This window comes from Dipodomys spectabilis, unplaced genomic scaffold (genome assembly GCF_019054845.1).
Source record: "Dipodomys spectabilis isolate Male_0828 unplaced genomic scaffold, ASM1905484v1 ptg000231l, whole genome shotgun sequence".
Classification (NCBI taxonomy): Eukaryota; Metazoa; Chordata; class Mammalia; order Rodentia; family Heteromyidae; genus Dipodomys; species Dipodomys spectabilis.
Genome location: NW_024870908.1, coordinates 1,116,442 through 1,127,600, shown reverse-complemented (window position 1 = coordinate 1,127,600; position 11,159 = coordinate 1,116,442). Strand labels below are relative to the sequence as shown.

At 45.9% G+C, this 11,159-nt stretch overlaps 1 protein-coding gene across 1 annotated transcript; it reads left to right on the top strand.

The window, feature by feature from the left end:
- Nucleotides 1-1,074: 1,074 nt before the first annotated feature.
- On the top strand, nt 1,075-8,406 carry Mpv17l (MPV17 mitochondrial inner membrane protein like). The gene is made up of 4 exons (XM_042698310.1): nt 1,075-1,419; nt 2,365-2,435; nt 7,727-7,756; nt 7,965-8,406. Exons 1-4 carry the CDS (start codon nt 1,110-1,112, stop codon nt 8,142-8,144), a joined length of 591 nt encoding a protein of 196 aa, XP_042554244.1. The 5' UTR covers nt 1,075-1,109; the 3' UTR covers nt 8,145-8,406.
- Nucleotides 8,407-11,159: the final 2,753 nt, after the last annotated feature.

Sequence of the window (11,159 nt, the reverse complement as noted above, 5' to 3'; positions counted from 1 at the left end):
AGTAGAGCTATGGCTCAAGTGGTAGGAACTAGCCTTGAATGATAAAAGTAAGGGATAGTAACCAGGCCCTGAGTTCAAGCTCCAGTACTGGGACACATGCATGCATGCATACGCATACACACACACACACACACACACACACACACACACACACACACACACACACACACTCTTTTAATTAAAAATCAGGGATAAAAATTCCATAGGCTCAAAAATTCCATCTGTGGTGTAAGTGCCTACTGGCCTTCTAGGAGCTTCTCTGGGAACTCAGCTCAGCTGGTGGGAGGCCCTGGCCACTAAGGGTGGTAGTCTGAGGAGCGAAGGCCGTGGACAGACACAGTGCTGCATTCACTGAATGCCTCCGATTTTGACTTTTGACATTTCCCAGCGAAGTGACACAATGCCCCAGGACCCGGTATGAACTGGAAGCACCAACGCTTCACACATAAGTGTTTAAAACACATCACCCTTTGGGTAACTGGGTCTGGCTACATCTTTTCTTCCACACGGAGAAATCACAAGCCACAAACCCCACTGTTCTATGATGCACAATTCAAAGGGCATTTTTATTTATTTATTTTGCCAGTCCTGGGGCTTGAACTCAGGGCCTGGGCACTGTCCCTGAGCTTCTTTTGCTGAAGGCTAGCCCTCTACCCTGGAGCCACAGCGCCACGTCTGGCTTTTTCTGTGTATGTGGTGCTGAGGAATGGAACCCAGGGCTTCATGCATGGTAGGCAAGCACTCTACCACTGAGCCACCTTCCCAGCCCAGGGCATTTTTTTTAAGCATGTCTATTAAGAAACATCCTCAATCTCTCCAACCCCACACCCCCAAAACCCAAACCCCCCTCAAACGCCAGGCACACTCACACGAAGTTCCGAATCCTGCCAGCCCCTCTGCCCATCACAGACCGAACCCACCTCCTGTCTGCCCAGTGTCCCTGAGCCCTGGGCGGGGCCAGGCCAGGACTCCGCCCCCTGGGCCAGGCAGCGGGCACCGGATTGGGTGTGCGCGGTGGGGGCGGCGCCCAATCGCCGGGCAGCAGACAGGTGCAGGTGGGGACGGTGAGGGAAGGGGTGGCGGCGGCGTGGGCAGGCGGGCAGGCCGGCATGGCGAGCTGGTGGCGGGCGCTGCAGCACGCGGCCCGGCGCTACCCGTGGCCCACCAACGTGCTGCTGTACGCCGGGCTCTTCTCGGCGGGCGACGCGGCGCAGCAGCAGCTCCGCGGAGGCCCCGCCGACTGGCGGCAGACGCGCAGCGTGGCCACCCTGGCCGTCACCTTCCACGGCCACTTCAACTACGCGTGGCTGCGGCTGCTGGAGCGCGCGCTGCCGGGCCGCGCGCCGCGCGCCGTGCTGGCCAAGGTGCTGTGCGACCAGACGGTGGGGGGCCCCATCGCCCTCTCGGCCTTCTACGCGGGTGAGGGGCTCCCCACGGAGGCCACGGGGCCCCGAGGCCCGGGGTTGGGGGGCCGGGAGTGGGGGAGGATTCCAGGGGATGGGGAGCCGGGGTGGATGCTTGGGGTTCGGGCTCAGGCTGGAGCTGGGAGCTGTTAGAAGGCCGGGTACTGGGGGTGGCTGGGGTGGGGGGTGGGTGGCTAGAGCCTGGGGGAGGGGAGGGAGGGAAGGAAAATTGGGGGTGGGGGACACACTGTTGGTGAAGCTTGGGGATTGGGGAGCTAGAGTTCCAGCATGCTAGAATAGGAGCTGAGAGGCTGGGTTTGTCACCAGTTCAAGGCTGGGTCTAGGGGTGTGTGTGTGTGTGTGTGTGTGTGTGTGTGTGTGTGTGTGTGTGTGTGTGTGTGTGTGTGTGTGTGTGTGTTGGGTCTTGGATTTAGGGTCTCACATTCTTAACTTGGCTCCCCCACCCTCAGACCCTAAGGCTGACATGCTACCACTTGAGCCACAGATCCACTTTCAGCTTTTTGCTAATTACTTGGAGATCAGAGTCTTCTGGACTTTTCTGCCCGAGCTGGCTTTAGACCTTGATCCTTAGATCTCAGTCTCCTGAGCAGCTGGGATTTACATGCAGGAGATACCAGTGCCTGGCCATTCTGCTTTAATGTGTTTTGTTTGTTTGTTTGGCTGTAATTCCATCACCTGCTATTGTAATTTAAGATTTACCACATTCCTTTGCGATGTCCCCAGTTTTAGAATGGACAGCTTGCTTTGCGTTCTCCTTTCAGCCTTTTACCCCAACAGCTGGTGGGTGCTCCACCACTTGGAGCCACAATTCCCCCCCACCCCCTTGGAATCTCGACCCTCAGATCTCAGCCTCATTCTCCTAAGTAGCTAGGATTACAGGCCTGAGCCATCAGTGCCCTTCTGGCAGCATCTTTTACAATTCTGTGTGTTTTGCAAACAGGTATGAGTTTTCTCCAGGGAAAGGACGACATATTTTTGGACCTGAGACAGAAATTCTGGAATACTTATAAGGTAAGATGGGCTGCTTTTTGTTGTTGGTGGTGGTGGTGGTGGTGGTTGCAGGGCTTGAACTCAGCTTGGGCCCCATCCCCAAGCCTCATTGTGCTGAGGAATCAAACCCAGGGCCTTATGCATGCAAGGCATGCACTCTACCACTAAGCCGCCTTCCCACCCCAACTTTCCAGTTTTTGAGTGGTTAGAGATAACAGTTTCATGGGGACTTCTCTGCTCCAGCTGACTTCAAACTTCAATCCTAAGACCATAGCCCCCTGAGTAGTTAGGATGACAGGTGTGAGCCACCAGTGCTCCGCTAAGACAGGCTCTTGAAAAAAACGTAATCCATATATATTTGAGTATCTTTTAACAGTATGTACATTGTCAGTGAAGCTGCTCTTAAGTTAGGGCTCCAGTTTGGTTGGCTCAAGAGTCCCAATTTTTTTTTTGTCAGTGGTGGGGCTTGAACTCTGGGCCTGGGTGCTGTGCCTCAGCTCTTCAGCGCAAGGCGAGCGCTCTACCACTTGAGCCACAGCATCAGTTTTTTGAATGGTTTATTGGAGTCTCGTGGACTTTCCTGTCAGGGCTGGCTTTGAACCATGATCCTCAGCTCTCAGCTTTCTGAGTAGCAAGGATTACAGGGGTGAGCCACCAGCACCCAGCAAAAGTCCCAAATTTTGAGCAAGAGATTTTTTTTTTTGCCAGTCCTGGGGCTTGAACTTAGGGCCTGGATGCTATCCCTAAGTTTCTTTTGCTCAAAGCTAGCACTCTACCACTAAAGCCACAATGCCACTTCTGGCTTTTTCTGTGTATGTGGTACTGAGGAATGGAACCCAGGGCTTCCTGCATGTTAGGCAAGCACTCTACCACTGAGCCACATTCCCAGCCTTTTTTTTTTTTTTTTTTTCCCAGCCTTTTTTTATTTTTTGAGGTGAATATCTCTCACTGTCTTACTTATGCTGGTCTCAAATTTCTGGGCTCAAGTGATCCTCCTGGCTCAGCCTCCTGAGTAACTGGAATTGCATGCATGCAGTCCAGTGCCCAGTTGGAATATTTTCAAGGACTAGGGATTGAACTCAGGGCCCCATGAATGCCAGGCAAGAGTTCTACCACTTGAGCCAAGCTCCTAGCCATTGTTTTGGTTTTGCATAATGAATGAGGAGACGCTTGGGGGGATTGGCTCTACCTCCTCAAGAATGGGAAAGAAATAATATATTTGTATCCCTCCCTCCCTCCCCATGTTCATAATGATTTCTGATGATATCCTATTTACTCTTACTGACTACAGTTTGATAAGTTTTAGAAGCTATTTGCAAAGCAGGAATTACAGAATATGAGTGGCTGAATGAAATCAGTCTCACCTTCATACCCAGGTGTGTATTTGTCTGAGTCCTTATGTGAAACAAAACAAAACAAAAGCCTTCTTAAGTCATTAATCACAAAGGTGTTTATAGAATATAATGTTTCTTCCGGTTATTCCAGGCATGAAGAAAGTCACCTGCTGTTGTGTTTGCTCATGACAAATTTATATACTCCAGACCAACGAATAGTTTATTCACTTATTCAGTGAGCATTCAGTGAACAATCAATATTTATTTTCTGGTGGTACTAGGGGGTTTTGAACTTGGGTCCTCACACTTGCTAGGGAGGTGCTCTTATTTCGGAAGCCACATCTCCAGGCCTGACTTTTTTTTTTTTTTTTTTTTTTTGCTGGTTATTGTTTTGAGATAGATTCTTGTTTCCTTCGCAGCTTGGGCTAAAAGCAGGACAGGACTGGAGGCATGGAGCAAAGAGGACGGGAGGCATGGCTTAAGCGGTAGAGCATCTACATAGCAAGCACAAGAGCGTGGGTTCAAATATTAGCCTCAGTGCCATAAAAAAAAAAAAAAGGAGGGAAAGACAAGGCAAGAACAAAGAAGCAGGGGGTCACAGGAAGGATCTGGAAGTATTTAGGAGGTAGAACAGACAGCTTGCTGAAAGGTGAGAAGTGTGGATGTTTGACACAGGTTTCCGGCTTCAGCAAGAAGAAAGGGCGCTGATTTGAGAAGGAAGATGCCAACAGTTTGGGAAATGTCTTTTAGACCCCTTAGATTATTCTCGGAGATGTCCAAACAGAGGAGACTTAAGAGCTAGAGGTCTTTAGACCCTGCAGACTTGGGTCCAAACTAGGCTCTCTTTAGCCAAGCTTGATCAATGAAACTAAGAATACAAATGTTTAGAGTCTAAAAGAAGCATCTGGAAAACATGTCTTGTGAGAGTGAGTAATGGTGATTGTTGTTGAGGACCAGCCCCTGCCTACTTCATATTCTTCTGAAAAAGCTTCGGAAGGACGGGCCTCATTTATTTGTTGTTCCTGTCTACGTCACACTTGGGTTTGGGGGAGGTTTGTGATTTGTGTTTTATTTTCTGCACAGATGGCTGGCAATTTTGGGCTCTTTCGGCCAGCTGTACTGCATGTTATCTTTTAGAAACATGTCTGCTATTCTTCTCTTTTATAGTTTTAAGAAGTGAGTTGGAATGATATAAAACTAGAGAATTTAAAGAACAGCTAATAATTTCAGACTTACAGAACTTAAAGATCAAGCTTGACAAACATTCACGTCCCCCTAATGCAAATTCACCACTTGGTAACATTTGCTTTGTCATGATAAAGCCCCATTGACTTTATTATTTGCTTGCTCCATACTTTCATCCTTCAATTCATCCACCCACTTATCTATCCATCCATCCATCTATTCAGCATCTGTTTATCAGCAATCCATCATCCATGCATCTATCCAGCATCTATCATCCATCCCTCCATGTATCCAAACATACATTTTCTTGAACCACTTGGGAGCTGGCTTATACAGAATTATCTGTTACCCTTGGATACTTAAGGATCTATTTTCTAAGAACAAGAATATTTCTTGAGCCGGGCGCTGGTGGCTCACGCCTGTAATCCTAGCTACTCAGGAGGCTGAGATCTGAGGATCGCGGTTCAAAGCCAGCCCGGGCAGGAGAGACTGTGAGACTCCTATCTCCAATAAACCACCAGAAAACCGGAAGTGGCACTGTAGCTCAAGTGGTAGAGCGCTCGCCTTGAGCTGAAGAGCTGAGAGACAGCGCCCAGGCCCAGAGTTCAAGCCCCACGGCCGACAAAAAAAAAAAAAAAAAGAATATTTCTTACCCAGCCTCCGTTCTCTAGGTTACTAGAGTTTGCAATTTCAAATGTTACAAAGATACTTTAACTTACCATCCATATCCCATTTTCCCCACTGGACCAGTTTTATCTCATCCCTTTTCTCTCTGACCTAAGGCCCAGTCTAGCCTCAGAAATGGCTGGTACTTGTCATTTTTCTTTACTGCCTATTAACCAGCAGTATTTCCTCAGCCTTAACAACAACAAAAACATAAGCCAAGTGCTGGTGGCTCTTGTCTGTCATCCTAGCTACTCAGGAAGCTGAGATCTGAGGATCATGATTCTAAGCTAACCCAGGCAGGAAAGTCCGTGAGACTCTTATCTCCAATTAACCACCAGAAAACCAGAAGTGGCGCTGTGGCTCAAGTGGTAGAGCGCTCGCCTTGAGCTGAAGAGCTGAGGGACAGTGCCCAGGGCCAGTGTTCAAGCCCCACAACTGACCAAAAAAAAAAAAAAAATCAATCATGATATTGCTTCCTAGCAAGGGTGTGCTAGCTCATGTCTCTTCACTGCTGTGGAAGCAGGTATCCTTGGAGAAGAAGAGAATTGTGGTTCCAGGCCAGCCTAGGGATAAATGGAAGACCCCATCTCAATCAGTAGCTGGACGTGGTGTTGCAGGGGTTAGTTTCTACCTCTGCCACATCCGCACATACCAGGTGGCACTCAGCCTTCCAATGTGAGCATGCTTTCTCCGAGCTGCCTCGGCATTCCTTTTTATGCTTGTTTCCTTTTTTTTTTTTTTTTAATCAGTGGTTTATAATTCCTTACTGTGTTGATTTAGCATACTCAGGTGTCTCAGGTTTGGCCAGTCTTTCAGGCTGGTTTCCCTATCCTAGCAACCATCTTCCATCTTTTTTGTTGCTGTTGTGTCGTTTTGTTTTGATTTGGGGTTGTCAGTCCTGGGGCTTGAACTCAAGGCCTGGGTGTTGTCCCTGAGCTCTTCAGCTCAAGGCAGGTGCTCTACCATTTGAGCCACTGTGCTACTTCTGGTTTTTTGGTGGTTAATTGGAGATAAGAGTCTCTCAGACTTTCCTGCCTGGGCTGGCTTTGAGCCACGATCCTCAGATCTCAGCCTCCTGAGTATCTAGGATGACAGGTGTGAGCCACTGGTGCCCAACTCCCAGGTTGGCTTTGAACCGTGATCCTCATATTTCAGCCCCCTCAGTAGCTAGGATTATAGGCATGAGCCACTGTGTCCAGCTGATCCTGTTTTTATAAACATATTTCTGCCTCATTTGCTTATGCTTACTGGAAAATTACAATGTAAATATATACATTTTCTTTTCTTTTCTTTCCTTTTGTTTTCTTTGTTTTTAGGCCCAAGACCTGACATTTTCACTCCTTGGCTAGCCCTCTACCAACTAAGTCATACCTCCAACCTCCTATGTGATACTTTCTGGAAGGAATTGGTACTGGTGCCAGTTGACTTCATTCTGCACTTATGAATATAACTAATAAAAGTGTCTTGGGCCAGGTGCTATGTGCTCAAACCTGTAATCCTAGCTACTCAGGAGGCTAAGATCCGAGGATTGAGGCTTGAAGCCAACCATAGCAGGAATCTTATCTCCAGTTAACTTACACCAGAAGCCAAAACTGAAACTGTGGCTCAAGTGCCAATTTTAAGCAAAAAAGCTAAGGGACAGGGCCTAGGCCCTGAGTTTAAGTCCTTGTACCAGTGCACTCACGCAAACACACACACACACACACAATATTGGGCCAATTGCTTTTCCCCCAGCTCTTTACCTTTGAGGGTTTTTTTTTTTGCCAGTCATGGTGCCTAAACTCTGGGCCTGGGTGCTGTCCCTCAGCTCTTCAGCTAAAGGCTAGTGCTCTACCACTTGAGCCACAGCACCACTTCCAGCTTTTTCTGCTTATGTGGTGTGGAGGAATCGAACCCAGGGCCTCAGGCATGCAAGGCAAGTGCTCTACCACTGAGCCACCTTCCCAGCCCCACCTTTGAGGTTTTAAGTAGTTAATTTAATCAGCTTAGTTGGAAATGTAATACTGCCTGGGAATACAACCTGTCTTTTTTTTTTTTTTGCTTTGTTTTGTTTTGATATAGACTGAACGGTGTGCTTATTTTGAATGACTTAGAAAGCGTGCTAATAAAAGGTTTTCTTTCTTCCAGAGTGGTCTCATGTACTGGCCTTTTGTTCAGGTAAGTTTCAAATGACTTAGAATCTGGGGCTGGAGATGTAGCCCCCAGCATGGTGAGACATTGAAAAAAAAATCACAAAAAACCCCCCAAAGAACGAAAACACCCTAAAACCCAAATCAACCACAACCATCAGCCCCAAACCTCCCCGGCTTGCTAGCTCACGGCCTGGGCTTCTGGCAGGCTAACAGACTCTTCCTGTGTGTTCCAGCTGACCAACTTCAGCCTTGTCCCCGTGCACTGGAGGACAGCCTACACTGGACTCTGTGGATTTTTCTGGGCCACATTCCTTTGCTTTTCACAGCAGAGCGGGGATGGCACTTTGGAGTCGCTGTTCGTCTTCCTCCATAAGAAGGAGGCCGCCGCAGAGGAAAGATCCCCTGAGAAATAAGAAGCCCGGCAGCGCCCCCTCCCACGCCCCACCCCATGGCCAAGGGCCACGCCTCCACGCACTGGCTGCTTCACACAGAAAACACTTGCCACTCAGTTACGTGCTGCACTTTGAAGATGGAGATGATTAGTCATCCTTTAACTTTTACCTGAACCTTCTCCCCTATTCTAGTCGGAGAGTCTTCATTCTTTAATGCTTCCTCTAGTATTTTGGCTAAACTCATCACCAGTGGCAAAAGGTCATTTCAGAATTATTAATATTTCTGGGGCTGGGAAGGTGGCTCAGTGGTAGAGCGCTTGCCTTGCATGCCTGAGGCCCTGAGTTCGATTCCTCAGCACCCCATAAGCAAAAAGAGAAAAGCCAAAAGTGGCGCTGTGGCTCAAGTGGTAGAGTGCTCGCCTTGAGCTGAAGAGCTGAGGGACAGCGCCCAGGCCCAGAGTTCAGGCCCCACAGCCGGACCCCCCCCATAAAAAAAGAATTATTAATATTTCTATTTGAATATTTTAATGCCAGTAGAATTCAGATGCCCAGCGTTTTATTATTATTTATTATTATTATTTTATTTTGATGTGCCAATCCCAGGGCTTGAACTCAGTTCCTGGATAATATCCCTGAGCTTTTATTATTTTTTTTTCTCAAGGCTAGCACTCTACCACGTGAGCCCACAGCTCCACTTCCAGCTTTCTTTCTCTCTCTCTCTGCCTCTTTTTCTTTCTTTCTTTCTCTTTCTCCCTTTCTTTCTTTCTTTTTTCTTTTTTTTTTTTTTTTTGAGATAAGAGTCTCACAGACTTTCCTACCCAGGCTGGCTTGGAACCTTAATCTTCAGATTTCAGCCTTCTGAGTCACTAAGATGACAGGCATGAGCCACTGGGATTTTTAAAAAGGATCTATTCTTAAAAAAAAAACAACAAAAACTCAGGTTCTTTGCTATACACTTTTGAATCAGATCACCTTTTATACCAAAAATAGTTCTGATGGTAAATTTTTATTTAATTCAAATGAAAAACCTGATGATCATGTTTTCCCCCAATGATCTGTAATTTGTGATTATGCTGATATTAAATTCTATAAGCACATTTTTATCATCCAAAAAAAGGAATCATGTCAGACAGACATATTCTTTATAGAATATTTTATTGATATCTTTGGCTTTTATATTATTATGTCTAGCATAGTACTTTTAAATTAACATTTTCTAGTTTTGAACATATTTGATGACACTACAGATATATATATATATATGGTATATTTCCTAAATATATGAAATATCTGGCTTCGTAGTGAACTATGGTGAATGAAAGTTGTAAAAAAAAATTTCTTCCTCTATTCTGTACCAGGGAACATAATTACTCTAAATTTCACACTGCATCATCTGGTATTTTCATTTATTTTCTTTCACTCAAGGCTCTACCACTGAACTACATCCCTTGATCTCTGATATTACATCTCTAAAATTCGGGGCTTCAAAAATAAATCTTTACTCTTTAAGGTAGATTTGAAACATTTGACCTAGTCTTTCAGATTTGTTCACTTTGTCTAATCTCAACCCCATCAGGATTAAAAATTATGTGAATAACCAGGTGTGGTGGCACATTCTTGTAGTCTCAGCTGCTCAGAAACCTGAGGCAGGAGGGACACTTCAGCCATGAGTTTCAGACCAGCCTGGCCAAAATTCTTGAGACTTGTCTCTAAACAAAATAATAAATAGTATGTGAATATCTCAAGAAGTTTTAGCCAATTTTACCTACGAGTTAATTATTTCATAATCTTGTTGGTTCCAGTGGCATATTTCATAAACTTCAAGTAATGAAGTACTAAATTCTTAGTTTGAGAATTTATATTTATGATCAAGAATGTATACATACGCCAGGTGTTGGTGGCTCACGCCTGTAATCCTAGCTACTCAGGAGACTGAGAACTGAGGATCATGGTTCAAAGCCAACCTGGGCAGGAAAGTCCATGAGACTGTTAACTCCAATGAACCACTAGAAAACTAGAAGTGGTGCTGTGGCTCAAAGTGGTAGAGTGCTAGCCTTGAGCAAAAGAGCTCAGGGAGAAGCACCCAAGCCCTGAGTTCAAGCCCCAAATCAGACCAAAAAAAATGTATACCTAAATTTCTACACATGTAATTTGTATGATTGTGTACATAGGTCATAAGTGTATAATTTCTAAGTATATAATTTATGTGAGTGTAATTGATATGAAAATGTTTTACATTAGTAATTTCTTGATGCTTGAATTCTAAAACAACTGGATATTTACATTAGTTTAACAGTAGTTAACGTAATACAGAAAAGTATTTCACAATATGTAAGACAACTTTTGTCATCAAAAAATACAAGAAGCCAGGCGCTGGTGGCTCATGCCTAGTATCCTGGCTCCTCAGAAAGCTGAAATCTGAGGATTACGGTTCAAAGCCAAACCAATGCAGGAAAGTCCTTGAGACTCCTATCTCCAATTAACTACCAAAAGAGCCAGAAGTGGAGCTGTGGCTCAAGTGGTAGAGTGCTAGCCTGGAGCAAAAAAGCTCAGGCATAGCTGTCTTTGGCAGCTCATTCCTATAATCCTATCTACTCAGGAGGCTGAGGTTTGAGAATCATGGTTCAAAGCCAGTCAAGGCATAAAAGTTCCCGTGAGACATTTATTTCCAATTAACCACTCAAAAACCAGAAGTAGTGCTGTGGTTCAAGTGGTAGAGGGCTAGCCTTGAGCACAAAGAGGCTCAGGGACAGTGCCCAGGCCCTGAGTTCAAAGCCCAGGACTAGAAAAAAGTAAATAAAAAGCTCAGGGACAGTGTCCCGGCCCTGAGTTCATGACCCATGACCAGCACACACACACACACACACACACACATACACACACACAATTATATCTAGAGGTGGAAATATGGCTCATGTGGTAGAGCCCCGGCCCACCAAGTACAACGCCCTGAGTTCAAACTACAGTACTAACAAATAATAATAAAGAAGAAAATGGCTGTGACTGACATGAGAAAGGGGTTTTGAGGAGAGAGCA

Excerpts from the sequence above, each read along its gene's own strand:
- Mpv17l (XM_042698310.1), top strand. The coding sequence starts at position 1,110 with ATGGCGAGCTGGTGGCGGGCGCTGCAGCACGCGGCCCGGCGCTACCCG. Across the intron at positions 1,420-2,364 it reads CCTCTCGGCCTTCTACGCGG|GTATGAGTTTTCTCCAGGGA; the intron begins GTGAGGGGCTCC and ends TTTTGCAAACAG. Across the intron at positions 2,436-7,726 it reads AATTCTGGAATACTTATAAG|AGTGGTCTCATGTACTGGCC; the intron begins GTAAGATGGGCT and ends TCTTTCTTCCAG.